Source organism: Heterocephalus glaber, unplaced genomic scaffold (assembly GCF_053883595.1).
Source record: "Heterocephalus glaber isolate CG9 unplaced genomic scaffold, H.glaber_assembly_v1.0 deba00000122, whole genome shotgun sequence".
In the NCBI taxonomy this organism is placed as follows: domain Eukaryota; kingdom Metazoa; phylum Chordata; class Mammalia; order Rodentia; family Bathyergidae; genus Heterocephalus; species Heterocephalus glaber.
The window spans coordinates 5,374,797-5,401,515 of NW_028258138.1; the positions used below are offsets into that span (position 1 = coordinate 5,374,797).

Genomic DNA, 26,719 nt, shown 5'->3' on the forward strand with positions numbered 1-26,719 from the left:
TTTGAAACAGGGTGTCACTAAGTTCAGTTCCCTAGGCTGGGCCTGACTTGCAATCTTCCTGTCTCAGCCTTCTAGAGTGCTAGGATTATAGGTGTAGACCATCATGCCTGGTTGAGTTGGTTCCAGTTTTTAATTTTTTGATGCAGTAAGGGTTCATTTACACACATCCCTCTCTCCTGCCCAAATAGCTCATTTCACTTCCCTGACAACCTGGATCTGCAGAATGCAAAGGTGGACACAGTGCCATATAGCTGCCTGGCCCGGAGGCAATGTGCGGCCCTGGCCCACTAACATCAAGCTGCCTGGCTCCAGGTAGGCGCAGCCTCCTTCGGCTGCGTGGGCAGGGTGGGCCTCTCCTCCAGCCCTGAGGCCACACAATCCTTCAGTGGGGCCTCCAGGGAGGAAGGCAATGCTAACTCTGCGCACCTGCATTGCGGTGGACTAATTGACCGCCAACTTGCGTGGGACCGCCCAGCTGAACTGAGCTGGCGTGGCTGTGGGCGTGGAAGACCCACCTGCGGACTGCTGCCAACGGATAAAGGGAGAACTGCAGGGGAAGATCGAATGCAGCTGATTTTCTTAGAGAAGCTTGCCGCTTGGCTGGTTTTCCTCCGTCATCATCAGGGCTCGGATCCTCAGTGTCACCAGGAATGGCTGCCTGCTCTTGGGGGAACTCTGGTCTTCACCTTGAGCGTCACTTCCTGGCTCCAGTGCAGGTCCCTCATCCTGATGGCACAGACCCTTCACCCTGCTGGCGCAGACTTTCTGGCTTCCACCCCTGGCCCTCGCTTGGCCCTTCCCGGTGCAGATCCACGAAACGGCCTTGCATGAGACATCGCCAGGGGCCCTAGGCCTCCAGCTGGATTAGTGGAGGACACTGTCTTGGGCCTTTAGCTGGACTTGTGCAGGACACTGCCATGGGATCCAGGCCCTCGGCTGGATTCTTCAGGTCCCTAGCACGTGGAAAGATCTCTCGTACTCCTCTTCATTTGACTCTTTAGGTGAGTATTATAAAATAATCCTATAAATTGTGTCTTGTAATAAATCTATTCCTTTGCCAAGCCTGACTACAACAAAACTGGTACAGAGGGTAGGGTCACTGCTGTGATGTTGCCCGGTCATGTGGCTTCACAGCCTCTGGAGTTAATTTGGAAAGGTTTTGAACGAGGGGCCAAAGAGGCAGCCCTGGAATGCTCTAAACTATGAGAGGCTGGTCTGAGCCTGGAAAACCAGTGAACTGATGGGAATACAGGCGGTTAGGGTGAGGCTCAGGAGGCTGCTGTTGAAAGCACTGGTTTGGGTGCTGGATCCCAGTGGCATGTGCTGTGCTTTGGCAGAAAGTTGTTCTGCTCTTTGCTTGTGTGTAGATACTGCCTGGGTGGCAGAAACATTTCAATGCAGTCTAGTACTGGGATGAGGGCATGGTTACTGGGGGGGCGGGGGTGTGTGTGGCCGGATCTATCTTGGGAACAAGAACAGAAAGGCAGCAGGATGATGTGAAGCAGTTTTTTTTTCTTCTTCAATCTGGCCAGAGGGGAGGCGGCGGTGTAGCTGTGGATTGCAAGGATGAAGCAGGACAATGTGGTCCTAGAGAAAAGAAATGACCTGAGGTCTTTTACCAGATGGGAAGAGTGTATGTGGAGTGCAGGAGATCCCTTGGGGCATCTTAGTGTTGCTGCACCTGCTGTTAAAGTTAATGGGAAGCAAGTATTAAGATTTTAACAGCTCTCTCCTATTATGATTTTACTGTCGTAATATGATGTTGATGTATATAACACTGGTTTTTAAGTACTGCCAAATCATGTACATAAATGAAAACCGAAGGGGTTTTAAAGCTTGAAGCCATATTTTTTAATGTGGATGCACTGTATTGGCATATTGCACTTTGTAAACATATTGTTTTTTATTTGTGGGTGTGATTTTTCTTGTTACTTGCTTTTTGGTATTTTAATGGTTGTTTAGTATTAAATGAGTTTTTAAAAAAGATTGTGGAATAAAGTGGTTTTGTAGTTTTAAGACACTTGTTTGTAATCAGCTTATTTAGCCAAAACATTGTGGATTTTAACTTTGAATTTTGAGAACCCTTTGAATATTTCTTTTTGGTGTGGGAATGAGTGCAGTAAGAATTTTATACATGTAACTGTTTTTTTTTTTTTGGTACTGGGGATCGAACTTGGGACCTTGTTGGGACCTTGCACTTGTGAGGCAGGCGGCAGAACCACTGAGCTAAATCCCCGGCTACATGTAACTGTTAATGTAAATCATGTTAGCTTTTCACAAATCTGCTACTGGAGATTATAGTTTAAAGCAATGTGTCTGGTTATCAAGCTGACCAGGTGTAGACTGTGGTGGATGGATTAACTGATGGTTAACTTAAGTGGAAACACCCAGCTAAACTGAGCCAGCGTGGGTGTGGGCGTGAAGACCCACCTGAGGATCGCTGCCAGAACGGCATAAAACAAGAATGGGAAGGAAGATTGCATGCCGATTTCCCAGGAGAAGCGTTGTTGTGGCTGGCTTTCCTGATACGAACTGGGCTGTTCTTATTGTTAGAGGAGCTCGAGTCCTTGCTAGCGCAGGAATGGCTGCTATTCTCTTGGGGGAGCTCTGGTCTTTGCCCTGAGCATCGCTTCCTGGCTCCAGTCCAGGTCCCTCAGCCTGGTGGCACAGACCCTTCACCCTGGTGGCCGGCACGGGCTTTCTGGCTTCCACCACTGACCGTTGGGCCTTCCCGGTGCAGATCCTCAATACGGACTCCCATGAGACATCGCCATGGGCTCTAGGCTCTGGCTGGACACTGCCCTGAGATCCAGGCCCTCAGCTGGATTCTCTGGTTCTTTAGTGCCTGGGAAGATCTCTTGCACTCCTCTGCATTTGATTTTTTAGGTGAATATTATAATCTTATAAATTATGTGTCCTGTATTAAGTCTATTCCCTTGCAAACCCTGAGTATAACATGCGTGCTCTTCCAGCGTGGCTTTACCATCACCCTGAGAAAACTCATGGCATAGAAAGGAATCTCTAAGTGCTAATGAATTAAAATAAGATGTTTGCAAGGACATGACAAGCTCCTAAATCTGAACACTGTTAAGCACTCTCTTCCCTCTTAACTCTTCTTTTCAATTAAAGACTTGACATGGCCCTCAGGAAAAGGAAACAGTGAGTTTAGGTAGTTTACATTGTGGAACACAAAACTACCCTAAATGACACAAAAGAAAAGCGACTTGCTTTGTGGACCATGCCTTACTGTCAAATCCAACAAGAGCAATATACACAGCTAAGAAGAGTTTTGATGTAGGACAGCAAGTACCTTAAGCAACTTCTCAGGAGAGCTTTCTAAAGATAAAATTAGTCTATCCACAGCTGTCCTAATCCTAAGTATCAAGCAGGAATAAAAACAAGCAGGAGGGGCCGGGGATTTAGCTCAGTGGTGCCGCCGCCTGCCTCACAAGTGCAAGGACCCGAGTTCGATCCCTGGTACCAGAAAAACCAAAAAAACCACCAAGAACAAACAGGAGATAACAGGCAATATTTAGAAATAAATATCTGAATGTCTTCAGTTTAATTAGTAAGTACTAAAAGGATGGGGACCACATTTCTTGGAAAAGAACAAAGGCAAGTGGAGACCCCCATCAGCACTTGAAACCCAGCTGAGCATCCTTCCTTACCTTCACAGAATTGTAGAAAGCTTCGAACACACCCACACTCTTCGCGCTGAGCTGGAGGTTCACAGTCCCTTCCATCGTCAGGGACACTCCTTGGTGCTGGACAGAGTCCCTACTGGAGAGGACCACGACGCCGGAAAGCATTTCCTAGGGGCCGAGAGGCAGTTCCATCAGACCAGCACGTCTGTGTACCTCTGGGGTCTGTCCCTTAACCAGTGCATTCAAAGGTGCATTGATTCAGGGCCTGGATTCCCCGATGAGAAGCCCTCGCCCGGTGTGACCGTGTCCACTGGTAATACCAGGTACCACTATGGGCACCAGGCAGCTCGGTGGGAATTTCAACCGATCGTTTCCTCCACGCACACCTGTTCCTGACTGGGAGAATCCCAAATGCTGCTTACTCCCAAGGGCATGGGAAAAGGCCCGGACACATTCACAATTGACCGAAGCCCTCGGGGAAGTGAAGCCTGCAGGGGGTCAGCACCACACTCCAGGGTGGGCAGCAGACACCGTCCAGGGACTGTCCTCAGCCCTCCGGCTCTGGCTAGCTCAGACACGCGGGCCTTTGCCCCTGGTTCACAAATCTTTTGGAGAAACCCTCCTGACAGACGGTCACCTCGTTTATCTAAAGATTACTGAGTAACAGGATGTGGACATGGCCATGTTCTCTGTAGGATGGCCCTGGCTTCCTGTCACTACAGATCTTGCTGGTTTCTTGAGTGAAGGGTTTAGTGGAAGAGGAAGTGAGGGGACTGAATACCATCAGCCAGAGTCCGCAGTGAACATAGAGCAGTGTCTTTCTGACATGACCTTGAAAACACAGCATGACTGCCGTCAAATGGTCCCATGGTGGCACAGTTATTCACAACAAAAAGAAGGGGGGAAAATTGGCCTGCAGAGCAACCATTACAAAACACCTGTGTTACTCAATTGTAAATGGCTTACCTTTCATTCCCTCTAGTCTTCCAGTGAAATTTTTTATCTTGTTCTTAAACCACCTGGCCTTTGAGGAGTCAGGAATATTCTGTGTCCCTTAAATGTTTTTAGGTATTCTGTGTGTGTTTTTCACTACCCATCCGAAAGCCCTGAAATCCATGTTAAAAAATCACTATCATCACCATTTTAAGCAGAATTCGGACAGAACTGATTTTATTCCTAAAAACACCAATATCTCATAAGCAGATTTAAATAAAAATTCTTCCAAGATAATTTAACTTCTAAATTTACAATGCTATTAATTTTTTACAAATCAAATCAAATAGAAATTTTAAAGTTTAAATTCATGAGTATATTTTTCACTTAATCGACTAGTATGTTCCAGAAATGAGACAAAATAATTTTTGCGAACTTTGTGAATTAAACAGGACAACAGCACTACAGGATCGTCAGTTCCCTCCAAACCCTAGCATTTTTGGCTAATCAGGCAGGAACAGCTCTCGGGTTGACCACTGGTTGGGAGTTCATAATCACGATATCCAGAGCTCTTTCCACTCTTCATCCCTGGGGCACAGGAAGGAAAAGGCATCGTAGTGCTCCAGAAGCAAGCAAGGTAAATATTTCATGACTCGGAGGACTCATTTGTCATTCTTTGATTTCATTAAAAAATAATACAGTAGAGAAAATACAAAATTAATGTATTTGCTGACACATCAGGCATTCTTACAATACATAGTACAGGTCTATTTGATTCCTACACACAAAAGGAGGACCTAGAATTAATCCAACTGTGGCCCATGGAGCTGAGAAACAAGATGACAGAGTTAAAACCCCCGGAGGGGAGGAAACAGACTATTCTTGATTGTTCTGGCACAGGAGGGCAGGTTGACCTTAATTAACTGAAATTAATGAAAACCCGATGCTGAACCAAGAATCCCTGCCTGCAGACTTTGGTCTGGATTCTCAACAAAAATAAAGTAAGCAGAATGGGTCTGGATGGCACCAACAACTCACCCAACAGCGTGGGCAGGCTAAATTTTCAACAGGGGCCAGAACCCCAAAGAGGGCCTGTGCAGCCTTCAGGACGGCCACGAAAACGGTGCAGAGAAATCGGGAATGCAGAGAAATCAGGGAAGGTGTGCGACTGCTTTGGGAGAAGAGCAATGGTTTTGTCACCTCAAGCAGGTCCTGGACCTAAAAAAGGCGAGGTCACTGGACACGCAGCAGCTAGCCGAGGGAGAGATGCGTCTCACTCTGCAGGGCGCACCACCCTCCCTAGCTCCTGCCTTCCTTCCCCCTCAACTTCCTGCCTACCCTGAGGTGAACAGCTTTCTTCTGCCGTGCCCTTCCCTCCAGCCAGTTCCGCCCTGGAGCCAGCCAACCCGGACCCTAACCCTGAGCCAAAGTAAACCTCTCCTAAAGTGCAAGGGTCAGGCATTTTGTCCAAGATGAGAAAAGTGACCAGGACGGCAAGCACATCAGGAGGACTCAGGCTGTCATTAGGGCACAGGGTCCAACGCTGTGGCCGACTTGCCCCAGGGACCGCACACAGCCCCTGTGGGGGCCACGTTTACTTGCAGTGGTAGAGATAAGGGAAGGAGGGGGCGGCCAGAGGGGAGGCCTGAGTGGAACTGCAGAGCGGCTAGTCGGCAGGAGATTAAGCTTGATGTTTCTCTGGTGAATGGGCGGGTCCTCTTCTAGGCCAGGCCTCGCTCTACCACGCCCTCTGGTTGCCTGTTCCCCTCCCAGGGGCCCTGCCTGGCAAGAGGAGGCGAGTCAGGCCTGCCCATAATGATCCCGGCATGTGACCTCACACTGCCTGAGCCAGGCGCCGCCGCCCCCCCCCCCCCCCCCCGCAACAACCCCCGGATCCCAGCAGGAGGCAGATGCCCCCAGCATGGGTGGGCTCGCCCACCGGCCCAGCCCGGAGCAAGAACCCCAGAGGCGGGCAGTTCACCCAGGAGGAAGGTGACAGAAAAACAGGATGCTAGTCAGTGGGTGGGTCTGCACCTCTTAAATCCTCCGGTAAACAAAGCAAAACATGTGAAGTCTTGTTCCACACACTACAATACTGTATCACATCTGAAAGCTAATACAGCCTGTGAGTTTTGGCATAAAACCAAATTAAATGGATTGGAATGCAAAAATTTCAATCTTGTTGGCCGTGGCTGGTCACTGTATTTTAGAACCAATACTTTTCAAACTGAACTGCCGGGCTCGAGGCCAGTGCAGGCCCCTCTGCAACCATTTTGGGATCTGAGGAATATTTGGGAAGGGCAGCGAGGGGCTGAATAATCTCAGCTCAAACAGAACAGGTCTGGTTTTTCTGTTCATAAACTACTTCAACAAGTGTATTTATAAAAAGCAATCCACCAAGAGTAATATGTAAGAGTTCACTTAACAGGTTTCATTGCTTCAATTATTTCTGGATAATCTTTATCCTAAACCATGTTCCTTTTCTTTAGCTACTTAGGAGAAAACACTCATTTACAAAATGGAAGGTAAATATATTTTCTACCACCTTGAGAAAAAAACCATTTCCCTGGGCCTGAACTTTTTCCTCCCTACAAATGAGAGAATAAGCTGTCTCCTCACAACAGAAACTGAGATCATGCAATCTTCTAAAAAGGTGCTGTCTCTAGAAATAAAATATGTCCAGAAAATCTTGGGTACAAGTAAATTAGAAGGTATCTCCAACTTTACCTGTTGTCTGAAAAATTTCTGAGAAGACATATGCAAGGGGGTACTTTCATTTTTTTTCTTTTATGCATGGAAATGTTTAAATTTTACATTTTTATGTGGTAAATATAAATATTAGAGGTAGTTTCCCAAAATGTGACCTTGAAACAGTAGATCTGGAAAATGCTCTGGAAGACAGCAAAAAGGACCTGTGGTTGGCCAGGTTTGGCAAGCTCTGCACATGCATCCAAAGGCTCGGGAAAGTCCTGCCTGGCCAAGAGAGGCCCCAGGTCCAGAGACATCAGCACCAGCACACTGCGTGCGGTGCCCGCCTCCCTGGTCTTCAGAGCTTCGAAGTGGGCCTGCAGCAAGTCCAGGCCCCGACGAGCCTCTCACTGAGCCCTGGCCATCCAGAGGGCCGAGCTGATTTCCGAGCAATGGCTGCTCTTCTGTTGTGGGCACACTGTGTCAGGTGCAATCTGCCGATGCTCTTCTGAATTGGGCTGGGCCTCACGTGCTCCCCTGGAGGGGACGGCTCAGCCTACCTGGCTGCCAGCTGACAAGCCAGTCTGCTTTCTGAGCAGAAGCCGGAACTGAGAGAGGAACTGGAGTGGGAGGGGACTATCGACAGAGCTGGGGGTGACAAACTCTTCAAGTGCAGCTGAGATGAAAATGAAAGCAAATGGAACGCTGGCTTCACTTCCACTTTTCAAGAACCTGTCTTGACACTGAGCGATGGGGCCACAGAGGAATGAAAAGATGTGTTGGGAGACAACTGTGACAGCAGCAGTGGACTTCCCGGGACAGGGAAGGGGATCAGAGGTAGAAGCCTGGGTTGGACACACCAGGGGGTCTGTGGACTCAGGCGGGGCACCAACTAGGGAAGGGGCCCAGGAGGGGAGAGAACAGAGAAGAAAGGTGTCAGCTCCCCAAAACCTGCCTGAGTTGCTGGCTCTCCAGCCCAGGAGAGGTGGCATTCAGTGCCCGGGGACACCCAGAACTAGGAGACAAAGCGCAGGAATTGGGTGGAAAGTGCAGACGGCAGGTTTTGGGCCACAGCATCGTGTGGCTGGTGACACAGCAGAATCCAGGATGATGGGAGAGCAGGAGGAAGGCAGAGGAGAAGCCAACCTCGAGGGCTGAGTGAGGTCCTGGGTGCGTGACCCATCGCAACCTGTACATGCGCTGCTGGCCCGAGGCTGATGCACCCTAGGGCTCAGTGGGCTTCTGGATGCCCTGGCTGGCTGGGCCAAGATCTGCAGCAGGCAGAGATGACAGAGACAGCGGCACTGCTTTGTGGTTTCCAAACAGGCTGGATGATTCTGCAAATATTTCTCGTCCATTACATAAGGGCCAGGCTGTAATTTCGGAGATGAGCCTTTTTAGCAGTATCAGGTTATTCGTGAGAAAAGAGACCTACTTACAAGTTGAGATGATTGTTTCCTAAAAGGTTCATAACCTCCAAAATTAGCCTGACATTCCTCCTACCTCAAAGATCTACATTTTCCTACCCTAACAGCAATCCCTTGTGATTCATTTACTGACCCACCAGGACGAAGCGGAATTGTTAGGCTTTTTTTTTTTTAAAGTAGCATTTCAGCTTTGCAATTTTTTTCATAATAATGAGCTGTTGTGTAGAATATAGGGTTTCTCCTCTTTATTTTTTTTTTAAACAAGAAATCACACGCAAGCTAAGTCGGGCAAAATGCAGATAGTACTGAGTTTTTGTGGTGAAAGTAATCTGTCCACAGTGCACAAAACCCTTGTTGCTGAAGCCTGGCCACACTGGGGAGTAAATCTCTTATTGATGTATTTCACACGTGTAATATTTAACAGTGTCATTTCCATGAGTACCTGTGCCAGATTTAAGAATGTAAAACATTCTGAATTTTTTTAAAAAAAGAATTATATTTGCATTAGAGAAAGATTTACTGCAGGGTTTTCTAACCAGCAAGCTCCCTGAGTGCACTGAAGATATCATTTATGATGCACCTGAATCAAACTTTTTGATCAAGAACACACTGCAGTAAGGTACAAGGAAGTGCATGGTAACACCACCTTCCCGGTCAGTGGACCATCCTTCCTCCCAGCCCAAGGGCAGCACTGACAATCTGTAAGTCATCTCATGAGCACTCACTTTGCCATCATCGGGCTATCCTCTGGCGAATGTCAAGGGAGACAAAGAGCTCCGGGGGTTAACAGACTTTGTGGAGGGTGACGGCCATCTACCAACTGAGCCACCATTACGGCCAGAGTCTACACTCTGAACAGGCATCACTTCTTTTCTGTAGATGAGAATGAAAACCCAGAGGAAGTACAATGAGTGCTACACTTGGGAATTAGGAGGCCCATGTAAAATTTTCACTCCTGTCAACGCCCTGGGGTGTCACTGAGTTCTGAGCCTCAGACTTCTCAACCACAAAACGGGGCCGTGCCTCCTGTTCACGACAGCTGAAAAGGACTACGCTGGAAAACAGTACTAAGTCTTCCCATGAGAAAGAAAACGCGGGAAAGAAAGAATCAGGCAACTGCTGATCTTATTCCTGGCAGTCCCATCCCACACGCTGTGCCTTGGGTAGGGGAGACTCGGTGTTGGGCCTGCAGGGAAGGGCTCTCAGGAAGGTCGTGTCCCAGCTGGGAGGAGGGCTCTAGGGAATCAACTCTGGACAATTTTCTATTACTTTCTACCCTAATGAGAAGACTATATTTACAGAATTCTGAAATCTCTACTCCCGTATTTATCTGAATCATTCTCTTACTGGCTACCCTAACTCAAACACAAGTAATATATGGGTTCAATGTGCAGCTTCAGGGCTTAGTCAACACCTGTCTAGAACTACTATTCAGAATATTATTTATGATTACAAAGCAAAACCCACCATGTGGCTAGAAGACCACAGTTCCCTCTTCTGATTAATGCATCTAAAACACTATCAGTCTTAGGCCCAGCTACTGGTCTAAGGAACTTTGTTCAAATGTTTTAAGGCTTCAAATCAACATTTAATAGTTTTTGAGCACCTACTAAGTGGCAGATACTACCAGACCTAATAAGACAAATATTAAATATATACATATAATTTTAATTGGGTGGACGCCTACAACAAAATCATGACAATAGACAATAATCAGTGCAATGATGGAAGTATTTTCTATATATGTTTGTAACTACTGGTTAGGAGTGAATTATAGTAAAAGTTCCCGTAGTATTGTCCTTCCCTGATCTCCATCATCATCTCACTCTTGTTAAAGCTATTTTCATAACTCTACTCATAAACAAGTTTCTAAAATTTAAATATTAAGGCTGGGTGGGATGGCACATACCTACAAACCCAGCTACTTGGCAGGCTGAGGCAGAAGTATCTCAAGTGCAAGGCCAGCCTGGATAGCACAGCGAGCATCTCAAAACATAAATAAACAGGGCCGGGGATTTAGCTCCGTGGTTCCCCCGCCTCAGTACCAAAAAAACCCAAAAAACAAACAAACAAACAAACATAGCAACAGAATCAGCATATGTTCAGAGTAGAATTTTATCACTTTTTCAAATAACTGGAATATCACAATGTGATTTCTAGCACTCCTAAGAAAGGAATAAACACCAGTTTCATGTTATAAATTCCTCCATTTGGCATAAAAATGGCCATTCTTAGGGAGCAGTACACCAAGAGTGGCAGATGGGTCGCGATTTGGAATCTAACACATCCAGGTAGAATCCAGGCGTCATCAGTGGATGATCAAATTCTTCAACTCATCTAGGCCTCTAGATGAGGAGGGGGAGAGGGAGAGAAGGGCCACTTTGTCCTCCAGCATGTTGCCAACTGCATTTGAGGAATTCACTGCCCACAGCCCTGACACCTCATCCAGAACCCAGCCATTCAGAGTCCTGCCCCCAGACACATGTGACCAGACAGAGTTCCATCACTTGATTAGACCTAGTTAATAACTTTTTGCTATTTTCCCTTTAAAACAATAAATAGTAATGGTTTAGTAGAAGTTAGATTGGGTTTTCTTTTTATCATCATCATACAAAGATCTCCTTTTAAGATGCATTTACATAAATGTAAAGTGACTGAAGATGGAGAAACACTGCTCCCAATACCAGTACCAGGCGTCCTGTTCTATAGCACAGCTGACAGCATCTTCAACTCAGCCACTTGTGGGGGATGTTCTTGGCTGTGTAATACTTCCATGAGGGCTACTTCACAATCCCATTTCCTGAACCTTTTCTAACTGTATTTTTCATTACTTGTAGTACTGTAGTTAAAACTTCAAAAAACATGTTAGCATCTCAGTTAAGAGTAAAATCTCTAGAAGGAAAAAATCAAAACAAAGCTTTTGTAGATGAGGGTGGAGTTTGGGGGAATGGATAAAATAAAATTTATTTTTAAAAAAGTGAAATCTCTGAATAAAATGTTATAACCTTAGAGTAAGTATTAAAGCTGAATGTATAGTTTCTTGTCACTGCTCACTCCACATTTATTTGGAGAAATTTCCAAGCTCCAGAACAGTTAAGACTACAAAGTAGTGGAGAAACTGGGACATTCAGACAATTGCACATAGACAGTGAAATGGTGCAAAAATTCTTCAAAGAAAGTTAAACATAAAGTTACCCAGCAAAATCCCCTTCTAGGAATACACCCTAGAAAGAATAAAATGTGCATGTTCATATATGCACACAACAATTTGTACTACCACGTTAATAATAGCCACAAGATAGAAATAACTTAAATACCCGTCAACAGATGAATGGATAAATAAAATGTGGTCTATCCCTACAGAGGAATATTACTTAGCCATAAGAAGGGGTGAGAAACTGACACATGCTACATCTTGTATGAACACTGAAAACTTTATGCTAAGTGAAAGAAGCCAGTCACAAAAGGCTACATATTCTATGATTCCATTTACAGTGATACCTTGGTTCACGAACTTAGTTTGTTCTATGATTTTGGGAAAGATGGCCATGGTCATGTTTGTCACCCAATGCAGAGTTTGCAAACAAAAACCAAAATTTTTCCAAATGCTTCTGTGTGCAAACCAAACTGTTTACAAACAAAAGCATTCGTGAACTGAGGCACCACTGTATATGAGATGCCTAGAATAAGCAAATCCAGAGATAGATCGCCAAACAGTAGCAATGGATTCACAACCCTAAAGACATATTCAAAGTCACTGAAGTATACCTTTCACAAGGGTTTTATGTTACTTAAATTACATCGCTCTAAAGCTGTAAGTTTGTTTATTTTTTTGGTTTTTTGAGATCAGGTCTGGCTATGCAGCCCAGCTTGGCCTTGAACTCCCTATCTCTGCCTCCCATGTGCCCCAACACATGGCTGGGATTACTGGCCTGCACCACTAAACCAGGCAAAACTGTTATTTTCAAAAAAGAATACATCAGTGGTCTCGCCGCCTGCTGAGCAAGCACAAGGACCCAAGTTCGATCCCTGGTACCAAAAAAACAAAACAAAAACAAAATAGGGCCACACAGCTCTCAACTAGATTCAGCAATTGTTAACACCTGCCACGTCTCTTTCTCCAATCCAGACAGCAACATATGCAAATTTATGGCTGGAGCATCTGAGATTTGGTTACTGTCATACTTTGCTTCTAAATACTGCAGCACATATTCTCCCACACAACCAAAACACAAACATCACACGCTGCACATTTAACTCCAATACAAAACTACTGTTTAACCTACAGTCCATGTTGAAATGTTATCAATCCTTATGTGTTGTTTGGTTTTCAAGTCCTTTTAGTGTCCTTTAATCTTGAAAAGCTCTGCTTTTTTTCTTTCCATGACACTGACATTTTTGAAGAATCCAAGACAACTGTTTCACAGGATTCCCCTCAAATGGAATGAGTCTGAAAGTTTCCTTATGAACCAACTGAAGATTAACCTTTTTGGCAGGAATACTACACAGATGAGCTGGGCCCTTCTCAGCGCGTCATGCCAGGAAGTACACATCTGGTCGGTTTCCTCAGTGGTGATTGCTAAAGTGTTGTTGTTGTTGTTTTAAGGTGGTCATGTTGCTCATGGTTTGGGTGGTGACTACCAGATTCCTCTATCCTAACCATGGCCTGTGGCCTTTTCCCCTTCCTAGGTAATAATCTGGGGAGTGGCTATTTGAGGCATCTTAGTATATGTGCTGCCGAAGCGAGTACATATTTGAGGCATCTTAAATACCAGGTTTCCCCAATTGTCTTTTACCCAAAATTGTAGCATCCATCCCAGATGTCTGCCTGGTATCATCTCCCTTTTGACACACTGCACCCACGTGACCAACCACCGCTATCAACGGTATTCCAAAGAGTGCTGGAGCCAGCCGTGATTTGGACAGCAGCAGCACACGAGAGCTAGGATCTCTGGGGGCAGGACCCAGGCAATCATGTTTTTAAATTCTCCACAGTGATTCGTTCTGATGACACGTAAGTGTTCAGGCTCTGGGTTAGGGGAAAACTTCCAATACCCTCATCTTGCAAAAAAGGAAATCGAAACTTGTTCATGACAAAGATCGCACTTTCCACAGACTTGCATTTTAATATGCTGCCCCTGCCTAGAAAAAGTAACTTTTGTATGTTGTTGCAAGTGACCACCGCCTGAAGTATGCTGCCACCAGATGTCCACATTCCTACTTTCAAAGTTAGCTCTGCCTTTTGATCATTAGACCTTTGTGGTCAGGGGAGGAGTCAGGCAGGGGCGTTTAGTCACTAGGTCCTCCGCCCTCAGGACTCAATGGGACAGCGCAAGCCTGAGGCCCAAGGCCTGGATGGACATTCAAGGGGCCTGACGGTCAGAGCTGCAGCTCCGCGCCCGCCCTGCAGACGCCTTTTGCGGCCACTCTTTGGGCAGCAGGCCCCACCTGGCAGGGAGGGACACACCTGGCGGGACGCACCTGGAGACAGAAGTGCACAGAGCTCTGAGACAATGGAATCTGCAAGCCTGGCCACGCCCCCACTTACCCCAGCGTGATAGACCTTATTCGCTCTTTTAATCTTGATGTCCAGAGAGGTCCCCATCTCAGATTCTGTACAGCAGCTGCCACTTCCGGCCGCACGTGACCCGAAAGGAAGACGGGCCGACCCGCCCCCTGCCCATTCCCCCCCTCCCCAGTGGCATCACGTGACCGCGCACCTACGTCAGCGGGCGCATTCTCCTACCCGGAAATGGCGTAAACCGCACGCCTTCCTTTTTCCGGCTCAGGGTGAGCCTTTGGTGCAGGCCCAGGGAAGCGAACCATTGCCCCACCCCCGGCAGGCGTGAGGGGCGGGACTAAATTAGCCTCACCCCTCCGTAAAGGGGAAAATCTCCCGTCCCGGCCTGTCCCGCGGCAGGGGGCGGGGCCACAGCCGTTTTGCGGGCGCGTCCCTCGGAGGAAGGTTGAGCTCCCGTCAGGCTGTGCAGCACAGCTAGGCTGCGCTAGGGAGGCGGCTCTGAGAAGGCTATAACTTGGGAATTCGTTTCTTCATTACGCCTGTTCCCTCTTTTCATTCCTAACCTTCCCCTACTCCCTCCCTGGGGCTCTGAGGAGCGGGCGTCCTCCCTCCCCTCTCCCGCAGGAGCATCCGAGTCACCCGCAGGGGCGTGGCCCCGCGCTTGTGCCTGCCAAGCGCTGATTGGCTGGCGGCCGGCTGCCCCGCCCCCACCCGCGTCCAGGCCAAGGTCTCGGGAAGCTCTGGGTGACCTCGCTCTGCTTCGAGCCGCGGCGCTGGGTCACCCGCCTGCTGGGGTCCGCGGGCGCGAGGGCTTGTGGGTATTCCTCAGGCGCGTGTCCTGGAAGCGGGTGCTGAATACTCAGTCGTGCGCTCGGCGTCGGTGGCGCCAGAGCGGGGGAGGGCGCACCGCAGGTTGGGGCTCGGAGATTGGTTGGAAATGCGAGATTTCAGAGCCGAAATGGACCTGCCTGTTCTCTTTTATTCCCAGCAACAACTGACTTAAGTAGACACAAGATTTTAAGATTTGTGTTGCGGGGGAGTACTGCCTCCAGCCCGGCCAAGCAGTAGTGTTAAGCATCATACTGCGTTTATTGAAATACAGTGTATTATAAATGTTTATTTAAATAAGTTTAAGCATTAAGACCAAATTTCATCATTTTAACTGATTTTTAAAATGTGAGGAAGTGCTTTTTGATTTCAGACTCCTTGATCCAGTTTTTTTAGAGTGCATTACTTTTAGGGCAACATCAAATTTTCTGTAAAGCAATTTCATGAATTAGTATCAAGAATGCCTCCTTGAGAATTTAAGGTGTCTCAGTGGGTCCAGAGAAGTGGTATGTGGATCGAAACTAGGACACAGTGACGCTAGGCAAGAGCTCTACCATTGAGCAACGTCCGAGTCCCGTGCAATTGAAGATTAAAAATTGTGTTTCCCAATATTCAGGACTCAGTTTTCAGCTCCTCTCCACCCTTGGGGCTTCCTTCTCTGTCTTGAAGATCTTCCTGTCAGCTCAAAGTCAGGAATTCTAAAACAGTTCACATGATCAAGTATAGGCTAGTTGCAACACAAGAAGTAGATGCCTCTTCACTAGATTCACCTGTCATTTTCAACTGGTAAAAAATCAGTCACAGTAGTCAATGCAGGAGAACAGGGAAAGAATCATATGGCTCCACTGAGCATGTTTGTTCCAGTGAACCTGATTTATGCTTTTCTTACAATAGGGCAGGTGTAACCTATCTGGTTTGTCTTTGTAGGTTGTACACAATCTTTATGGAAGTCTGGTGCAATGTAGAGAACTCTCCCAGCACTTAGCAGTGTGACTTGCTGAGCCCTCATGTGATGGCTTTCAAACATAAAATAATCCATTTTTCTCCAATCACAGCTTTTTAAAATCTTTCCATTTCTTAATCTCATCTTCAGTGGTACCTGAACTTTTGGTTAATTTCAGTGTTTTGGTTTGGTTTGGTATTTGATTTTTTGAGGCAGGGTCTGGCTGTGCAGTTCAGGCCGGCCTTGAACTCACTGTGTAGCCCAGGCTGGTCTCAAACTCAGGATGATTGCCTGTCTCAGCCTCCTGAGTGCTACGATTAGAGGTGTGTTCCACCACACATGGCAAATTTCAGTTATTGAAAGTCAAACCATGTCAAAGTGTCCATCTCACTACTTGAATGGGACCCTAGGTCCTTAGTAGTGGTGGAAGGTGTGGGTTGTCCTGGTTCTCAGACATCCTTGGAGGCCTGGCTTCTGTTGAGACAAGAAAGGAGGAAATGAGCTAAGTGTCTCTTAATTGTCCACTGCTGAAATCCTCTTAATTGCATCTTGCTTACCTGGACAAATGGCCCTTATTTGAAACTCATCTCACACGGCACTGAGGGGAAGGCCTGGTGGGGCCCTCTGGGGCCCTCTCCCCTCCGGACAGTTCCTTGGGAAATGTGTCTGCAGTTTGAGCTTTTCTGTCACCTCACTGCTAGCACCCAGCAGCACACCTTGTCTGTTAGCTGAGGTTCCAGGCTGCCAGCCAAAGACCATGTATCTTCCGCAGAGACCTCTTGAACCATATGGACACATCGTTGCCACGTGAACTGCTGGGCCAAAAGCTGTGTGGCCCTCTTCTCTGCCCCCTGTTACCTTCTTTTCCCTCCCGAAATACAGACCAGGATTAATCAATGAGAATATTGATGAAACAGATTTGTAAACGACACATGGAATAGCAGCCTCCCCTTCCAGTGGGTCCTAGTGACACCCGAGAGAGGTCATCTTGGAGTCTCCCCATTGTATCACTGCCCACTGGAAACACCACCAACTGGAATCCACAAGCTTCATTGCCACCTTTCCTTCCTTCCCCTGCCTGCCTGAGACTGAGAAGGAGAAGATTGGGAAAGGATTTGGTGGCTGTAGAGCTTTATTTGGAGCTTTTTATTAAGCATCAGGAAAGCAGTCCCAATGGTAGGTATCTTTCACTGGCAGATGGGAAACTATGCCTGTGGCGTTAGTAATCAACTCTGGGACAACCCAAGTCCCACTAAGCATTTTAAAGTAGATGCTGTGGTCCTCTGCCCAGACCCTCTCTGAAGACTGAAGGACGTTTCCTGAGCTGCCAGGAATGATAGTCTCAACAGCTTCAGCTGAGTCACTTGTCCTCAGCTGAACGTAGCCTTGATCAAATCCTGCTCCGTCCTTGAAGACAACTCCAGTCTAATGACCAATTGACTCAGAATGTAAAAGCCACTCCCCCCTCACCCCAGTTCAGGACCACTCAAGCTCCAAAGCTTTCTGTATTAGTTATCAATTGCTGCGTAACGTTCTGAACATCCTAACTAGGGGTTAGGATTTGAATTTGTCAGGAACACAATTCCAACCTAGAATACATAACAAAATATATACAACAAAACATTGTACACATAAAGATAAATGGACTGAGATGGTAAGAGGCGTAACATGGCTGGGGATTTAGCTCAGTGGTTCCAGCGCCTGCCTTGAGCAAGCACAAGGTCCCGAGTTTGATCCCTGGTACCAAAAAAAAAAAAAAAGAGAGATTGAAGGGAACCAGGTGTGGTGGTGCATGCCTGTAGTCTCAGTACTTGGGAGGCTGAGGCAGGTGTATCTCCACGAGTTCAAACCTAGCCCCCCCCCCAAAAAAAGTGTGAATGCTGGAAACCAAAACCTGTGGTATAACCAAAGAAAAGTATTTTCAGAAAAATTCTTAGGAAAGTTCAGAAATTTGGCCAGAATAAAATGATAATTGGGATTTACTTCCAAGTAACTCCAGGGGCAGGAAGAAGAGAAGAAGTAAATGATAGAAGAGGGAGTTTTGGTTGGAGCCAGCTGATCCTCAGAACAGATAAACTGGTAGCCAGGTGTGGTGGTGCAGGCCTGTAATCCCAGCACTCAGGAAGCTGAGGGGAGAGGATCCTTGAGGGTTCAAGGCCAGCCTGGACTACATAGTGACTTTAAGGCCAGCCTGGACTACGTAGGCCCTGTCTCAAAAGATTAAAAGAAAAAAAAGATGCTATTATTATTGAAGCAGAGACCATGGTCTTTAAATTCACTCTGCCTTTTGGGTACACTTGAATTTCAAATTTCATAATAGAAGGAAACAAGAGAAATATACATAGTAAGCTGTTTTTGAAATATTAAGTTAAGGCATTTTAAAAAGTTCTCATAATTCCCAGTAGGTTCTATCCAACTCTCCCTGCATCAAATGTATACTCCAAATCACAGAATGTGTGATGAAGACTATTTTTCCAAAGATAGGAAGCAGTTCCGGGGGAGGAGTTGCAGAAAGAGGAGGGGTGGGGAGTGGCCCCGGGCAGTGCCCCTTGCGGTTGGTGGCCCTGTTGGAGCTGGTGCCCACTTGGAGATGGAAATGAGTGTGACAGTAGAAAGCATGACTGGGAATTCAGACTGGGAAGGAAAGCACAGGTTAGAATCTTCGAGAGTGAGTGATGGGCTGACTCAGCCAGCAGTGTGTGTAGGGGGTTCAGGCTGGACCAAGTAACCCCTGAAGCTTGGCCCAGCCTGTGTGAAGACCCGAATACAAACTGCTGCAGCAGGGACATTGGCAAGCACCCAGCTTTGGCCATAACACCTCTCTCCATCCCGGATAGAAGAATGCTTGCAAGGCAAGCTGAGATCAGGGATGTAAAAAGAATTCTGAGGTGGTGCTGAGCTCTGTCTCCATAGTAGAGAGGTTGACAACCCCCTCCCCCAGGAGAAGTGGTCGCTGGAGAGTGAAACTAGGCTAATTTATGGAGAAATGGAATCTATTGTTTTTGTGGCCATTTATGCCTGTAATTTTTTTTTCTTTTGTACCAGGGATCGAACTCAGGACCTTGTGCTTGTAAGGCAGGCGGCAGCACCACTGAGCTAAATCCCCAGCCCTGCCTGTAAATTTTAAAACAGCTACAGATACAGAAATCAATAAGGCTTTCTATTTACAGCAATAACCAGTTAGAAATTAAAGATAGCAAGTGGAGTCTCAGTGGCAATAAAATATAAAATATTTGGAGTAACTTGAATGTGATATGTTTTGTTATATGAATAAAGCTATAATATTGAATTAAGAAATACAATATATGAAAAAATTACAGTGTTTCTGAATAGGAAATCTAAAAAAGTCTTTAAAGTACTATGGAATTTACAGAAGATTATTAACAATGGAAACGTGGAAACAATTTGATTGACAAAATAGGCATGAATGGATAAATTACACTTTCAAATAATGAGCTCTTATGCAGTTGCTAAAAAATGAGATTATCAGCTGAGCACAATGGCACATGCTTGTAATTCCAGCATTCTGGGAGGCTGAGACAGGAAAATCACCAGTGTGAGCCCAGCCTAGCCAACCTAGTGACACCCTGTCTCAAACTAAAATATACAGAAAAACATTGAGGATGTAGCTCAGTGTGAAGGCCCTGGGTTTGATCCCCAGTATGGAAAACAAAAATGAAAGCAAAAATAAGCAAAGAAATCAAGGTTATGTTGAAAGAAAAGTCCTGTTAATTGAAGAAGCATTCCATGGATATGAAGTCCACAATTCAAGATGCTTCTCCTCCATTCAGTCTCATTCAGTCATCCCAGCAGCTCTGGAGGGGAAAAAGGGTAAAAAAACTCTGTCTCAAAAAACAAAAGAAGTATGTGATAATGCAAATAATCATATGGATTAACCAACAGTTTTTCAAATAGCAAAGTTGGAGGATTTATACTGCTTGAGTTCAAGACCTAGTTTAAAAAAACAATGATCAAGTCTTAGAGAAATAGATCAATGGAACAGATTGGAGGGTCCAGAAATAAACCTATACATATATAGTCAACAAGAATCATGATTTTTAAAGAAAGGTATCAAGGCAATTTGATGGGAACAGAAAAACTTTTTGAACAAATGATACTGGAACAACTAGATATCCATGAAGGAAAAAATGAACTCTGCCCCTTATCTCATACCATATCCAGATGTTAACTTGAAATGGATCATGCACCTAAACATGAAGACCATAAAATTTCTAGAAAAATGCATAGGATACTATCTTCTTCAGTTTGGGGTAGACAATTAAATGAGACTTAAAATGTACTAATTATGAAGAAAAAAAATGGTTAAATTATACCTTTACTGGGCTGGGGATTTAGCTCAGTGGTTCCACCACCTGCCTCACAAGCACAAGGACCCAAGTTCAATCCCTGGTACAAAAAAAAAAAAAATTATACCTTTACTGTTCAAAATACACACTAAGAAAATGTAAAGGAAAGTACATAATGAACTGGGAATAAATGTTAGCAGTACACATTATCTGACCAGCACGTTCTCACAGCTCAATAGTAAGCCCAAAATCATCTAGGTAATAATTGGTCAAAAGATAGGAGTACCCCCTTCACAAAGGAAGACGTATGAATAGCCAATGAGCACATTTAAAGGAACCATTAGGGAAATGTGCATAAAAATCACACTGAGGCCTAGCACTCGGGAGGCTGAGGCAGGAGGATCACTGCAAGTTCAAGGCCAGCATGGGCTGCGTAGCAAGATTCTGTCTCAAGGGCCAGGGATTTAGCTCAGTGGTTCCACTGCCTGCCTCGAAAGTGCAAGGACCTAAGTTCAATCCCTGGTACCCCCCCAAAAAAGAGACAACCCCCCCCAAAACAGATAGATATATATAGATAGATGGAGAGCGAGGGAGATAGGTCATTTGCAAATGGGAATGGGACCAATGGATGGAGGGAGAGATGAGGAAGAGGCAGGGCAGAGAACAGAAAAGGAATGAAGGTGAGTTGTGGACACGCGCCGACTCCCCGTGATGAATGTCACGTTATGTACTGCAAATTTCCACACAAAAACTTGCACTTGAATGTCCATGACCGCATTATTCACAACAGACAAAACCTGGAAACCCCTAAGTTTTATCCATGAATTACAAACCAAACTGTGGTGTATCTATATAATACACACTACTTAATATCAAGGAACAAGCTAAGCTATAGGAACACAGGAACGCAGCACCATGGATCAGTGGTGGAGCACCTATGGCATGTGTGCTGCAGCTGGCTGTTTATCATCATCAAAAGCTCTAAAAGGTTCGCCATCACTACCATGGATGAGTCTCAAAACCATGCTGAGCCAAAGAAGCTGGCCATGAACGACTCTACACTTAATGCTCCATGCACATTAAGTCCCACATGGCCCAAAGAGTAGCATAAAATGGCTCAGTGGATGGCTTAGTGGTGACTCTTGGAGGGCTGACTGCAGAGGGTCGCAATCATCTGTATGTCTGCTGGGGCGGTAGTCACACAGATGTATCCATTAGTTAAAACTCATCAAATTTTGTGGGCCTAATGGTGAACACCTGTAGTTCCAGTTGTTATGGAGGCGGAGGCAGGAAAAGCACTTAATCCCAGGAGTTTGAGGTCAGCCTAGGGAACACACCAAGACCCTATCTAAAAAAGAAAAAGCAAAACAAAGGTCTCAGTCTCTCTCTGTCTCTCTCTGTCTCTCTCTCTCTCTCTCTCTGTCTATATAGAGAGATCTAGACATTAGGTATAAATATCAATATAAGATAGTTAGATACAGTGTGTGTTATTTTATATGAATGATACTACTATAAGTTGACTTGAAAAGCTAACTAGTGCAAACGGAAGACCATATTCTATCATAAGAATTGGTTGTGTTAAAATATAAGTTAAAAAATACAGAACTTACCTGTAATATGATAACAGACATGAAAAAAACAGACAACAAACAGCACATGCAATGCATACCTCACAGGGAGCCTAGCAGAAGAAGAAATAGCCCGGAAGTACTGTACCAACAGTGTCTCTGCTGAGGTGCCTGGGGTTATGGGTACGTTTTGTTCTTTTTTGATTTTATCACAAATATGCATTATTTCAAAAATATTTCCCATTAAATTTTTTTTTTTTTTGGTACCGGGGATAGAACTCTGGACCTTGCGCTTGCGAGGCAGGCCATGGAACCACTGAACTAAATCCCGGGCCTGAAAGTAAATTTTTTAAATCACAAAAAACAGATTGTTTCAATTGTAAGAGGCAGAAACCCCTGTAGTTGACCTTAAACAATAGACTTATTAACTTTATTAACTAAAGACAGGAATCCATCATGGAGCTGCTATCAGTTAAATTATATGCAAGATTAATTGATTAATTTACATATAGTCTTCTCTAGGGAAGAGCATCATCAATTATAGGGAGAGGGGCTCAGGATTTAGCTCAGTGGCTCCGCCGCCTGCTCTGCAAGCGCAAGGTCCCAAGTTCGATCCTGGGTACCAAAAAAACAGCAACCAAGATTATAGGGAGAGATTTAAAATATCTCAAATGAGCAAATCAGTAAAGACTGTATCAGTTTCAGTATTAAAGAGGGAATAAGAAAACAAAAACTTTTTTTTAAACCATATTTTTATTCACTGCATGGAATTCATTCTCACAGCCCTCCAATAATTCACCTTGGAAAGTTAACATCAGGGCCACCTGGGGCCCTGCTGTTTTCTGTGGGTGCTGATATTCTCCCATGTACCTGCCATTGTGCAGTGCCACCTACCATCAAGGAATGGCCATTGGCCACCCTTGGCCTTCCAGAAGTGTATCAGGATGGGTCACTGTGCCCTGGGAATTTGTCCACTGAGATGACTCCAAACTCTAAAATGTAAGTCCGCTGAAGGAAAGCCCTTATAATGAAGTCTGAACTTAACAGAAACAATCCTCTAAAAATGTGTGCTAGGAGACAGGCCCAGGGCAGAGGAGGGACAAACCTGCGGGCCGCTGCAGACCCTGTGCAGAGAGTGCTGGCCGCTCTCCCTACCAAGCCGCTGTCGGCCGGCCACCTGAGCTATGTCCATCTGGGCTGCTCCAGGTCGTTCTTCCATCACTCTCAACTGCTCCCTGGCCTGGGGCTCTGTTTTCCTTCAGAGAGTGTCAGGTTTTCCTGGAATTCCAGAAGCCTGGGGGACAAGGGGTGTCAGCTGATAGTATAAGAGCCGCACAGAAGGCCCACACCCACGAGGTGGTTCCCACGGCCAAGGCTTCTCTCTCTGCCCTTGTCTGAGCAGGCAGGCACTCACCCCAAGACTGGTCTTCCGCATGAGGAGTCCTTTGTTTCCATTCAGTTCCAATCCTGTTCTGGTTTACATCCAGATGTCCCCCTAAAGCCGTAGGCTCATAGGCAGGACCTTGAGGTGACTGGATTATAGGGCATCATGGCTGACTTGCTGTTAGGAGGCAGAGCCTGGTCCCAAGAGGGGTCTCCAGAGCATGGCTGGAAGGATTTATCTTGGTTCCAGGCTCCTTCCTCCCTTGGCTCTCCCTGCTTCCTGACCACCATGCGCTGAGCAGCTATTCTTGGCCATGTCCTCCTGCGTTGGAGCCAGCTGACTGAAACATGAGCCAAAATAAACTTCTCCTCTTTTAGTTGCAGGTATGGAGTGTTTTGTCTTAATGACAAGAAAAATGACTAACAGTTCACAATGGCTTATTTTCTACATTATACTAGAGCTTGTTTGGTTTACCTGAAGCGTTTCACATTAATCTTGAACTGAAGGCAAAATGTTTTATTAGATAGTATTTGAGATATAGATAGATAGATAGATAGATAGATAGAGATAGAGATATATAAAATCTGGAATAAAGGAAGTGCTAGGTATCTCCACCTAGCACCACTCTAAAATTCCAGTTTTACTGTTACAAATAAACACGGTTATTGCATTAACACAAAGGGACAAGGATGAGACTTTGAGGACTCTTCCCAATCTGCCACAGCAGGGACCTTTACTAAATGGAGCCTACATGTTTGCTGGGCATCTGGAAGACTCATGAGTAAGACTCAAGACTCAGGAGTAAAATAGATGGGTAGACAGATGCGGCAGCAAATATGGTAAAGAGTTAACTCAGGAATCCAGGTGGGGGGGACAGGCCTGTTCACTAGATTTTTTCAGCTCCTCTTGTGGTGGTTACGCTTAGTTGTGTCAGCTTGATCTGGGTGGGACATGGACGTGTGACCTTAGTTACTGTGCCTAGTCCCTCATCCTTTCCTCTGTGGCACTGTTCTCCTTATGTACTTTCCAGCCACCAGGATCCAAGCATTTTTGCTATACCAGCATTGCTACCATAGGCCATCTGACCATGTATGGAATTCCCTGGAAAAAATGGGCCACATTAAACCTCTTCTCTAAGCTGTGGGGGTTGGGTACTGTGTCCTAGTGAGGGGAACCCTGATATACCTCTCCATATTTGAAAGTTAAAAGTGTATTTATTTATTTATTTTCCTTAAATTCTTTTATTGGTACATTTTAGTATACAATACGTTTACATTTATCATTGGGTGCTTGTACCTGTATGTGATGTATCTTGGTTTTCATTTTTTTTCCCCCATTACCTGTATGTCCCTCACCCCCTCCACCCTTCCCTATTTACATAGACTTCGTTTCCATTTTTTTTTTCTTTTCTCATAACTTTTCCTTTACCTTCTTTACTTTCCCCATCCCCTCCCACCACCCCTACCCCTTTGGACCTTTTCCTATTTCAAAGTATCACTTATTCATTATTAATCCTTTTAATCCTTATTTACACTTTCAGTTTCTCACACTAGAGAGACTATTCGGTATTTACACAGGTGTGTCCTGTTTACTTCACTTAAATATGGCCTCAATATGCATCCATCAGGTATAAATGTCTCTAGTTTTTCGTTCTTTATGGCTGAGTAGTACTTCATTTTATAAAAAAAACCACATCTTCTTTATCCAGTCTCCAGTTGATGGGCACTTGGGCTGTTTCCAAGCTTTCGCTATTACGAGCTGTGCCGCTATAAACATGGATGCACATATATCTCTTTAGTAAGATTCTTTTAATTGTTTTGGGAAGATACTCAGCAGGGGAGTAGCTGGGTCAAATGGGACCACCAGTCCTAGCTTTTTGAGGTATCTCCATTCTGATTTCCACAGTGGTTGCACCAGTCTGCACTCCTACCGACAATGGAGAAGGCTTCCTTTCTCCCCACACCCCCGCCAGTCAGCATTTGTTATTGGATGATTTCTTGATAGCAGCCACTCTTTCTGGGGTGAGGTGGAATCTCAGTGTTGTTTTCGTCTGCATCTCTCGAATGACCAGTGATGTTGAACAGTTTTTCATATGTTTATTTGCTGCTTTTACTTCTTTGTCTGAGAAATGTCTGTTCATTTCAGATGCCCATTTTTGAATTGGGTCTTTGAATTTGAGGGGTCTGATTTTTTTCAGCTCTTTATATATTCTAGATAGTAGTCCTTTGTCTGAGGTACAGCTGCTAAAAATTTTGTCTCATTGAAAGTTAAAAATATAAATATGTCAGAGGTGAAACTTGCAATAAGGTACCTATAATATGATATAAAGAGATTTTAAAAGGTATTATTTATGTGGATCAGTAGTCCCATATCTGTGTACTGGTGCTAGTTAATCTTTTTATTTTTATTTTTATTAGCACGTCTGCACTGCATAATGATTACACTCATGGTGGGGAGTTGGTGCATGTACATAACACATCTTAACTCATCTTAAAACCCCTTCCCTCCCCTCCCTTCTCGGTCTCTCCATCTTTTCCAGTGCCAATTATACATTATGCTTAAATGAAAGAATCACAGGAGAATAAACCAGAGATGTCTCCCCCTTGTGGAGCTGACAGCCCAGAGAAGAAGAAAGGCGACTGAACAAGTAACTCCAGTAGAGACTGAAGAGTCACTGCGAGCAGCATCCAAGTGTCGCGTGCTGGCTGTCTCTTCCCCTTCCCAAGACTCTGTCCCCTCCCACTTCTGAGCAGCATCCCAGCCAGGCTGGCCTCAGTGCTGACACCACTGCTAGCCACCGGGCACCCTTCTGCCAGGCCTCCACTTGTTCCAAAGTTGGGTGGGATGGATGACCAGGATGATGCTTAGGTCCAACAATGGCCAAGCCCAGTTTTATCCTTGGTTACTTTAGGATGCCATCCTAGTTTCCTAGAGCTGGTGTGACAAATCACTACAAAGTCAGTGGGTTAAAGCAATAGAAACATACACTGTCATACTTCCGGGAACCAGGAGTCCAACATCAGAATGTTGGCAAGGCTGGTTTCAGCTGGAGTCTCTGAGGGCAGAGACTCTTCCTGCCACTGTGCTAGTTTCTGCTGGCTGCTCAGACCTGGTGGTGTTCTTTAACTAACAGACAAGGCTATAGTCTGCTTCGCTTTCCATACCTCCTCCTCTGTGGGTCTTTTCCTTCTTTCTTCTCTGGTGAATTCATTATCTGGTGAAATAATCTATGGTGGATCTTAAGATCCATAATTTTACCTGCAAAGATCCTTTTCCAAGTAAGGTTCCATTCGCAGGCTCTGAATGGATGTACCTTTGGGGGTCAGGCACCACTCAACCCACAGCAAGGACTCAGACCTCGCAACACAGAGATGCGCAGAGCACATGGTCTGTCCACTGTTTTGTTTTGTTTTTTTCTCCAAAGGTTAAATTATTTATTGAAGCCAACTCTTGACACCAGCAAAGGGATGGGAGAT

At 45.5% G+C, this 26,719-nt stretch overlaps 1 protein-coding gene across 6 annotated transcripts in view; it reads right to left on the bottom strand.

The window, feature by feature from the left end:
- The window catches only part of Vps26c (VPS26 endosomal protein sorting factor C), a 47,532-nt gene extending 33,140 nt beyond the window's left edge, over positions 1 to 14,392 (bottom strand). For 4 of the 6 annotated variants that reach the window (XM_087212220.1, XM_087212229.1, XM_087212204.1 and 1 more), the window contains exons 1-2: positions 14,241 to 14,392; positions 3,669 to 3,812 (exon numbers count right to left, since the gene is read on the bottom strand). In XM_087212220.1, the coding sequence (XP_087068346.1) occupies positions 3,669 to 3,812; positions 14,241 to 14,297 (201 nt within the window). In that variant the 5' untranslated portion in view covers positions 14,298 to 14,392. Of the gene's footprint in view, positions 1 to 3,668; positions 3,813 to 4,030; positions 4,890 to 14,240 lie in introns of those variants that run through there. The other 2 variants (XM_087212212.1, XM_021256263.2) reach the window with 2 other exon arrangements.
- Positions 14,393 to 26,719: the final 12,327 nt, after the last annotated feature.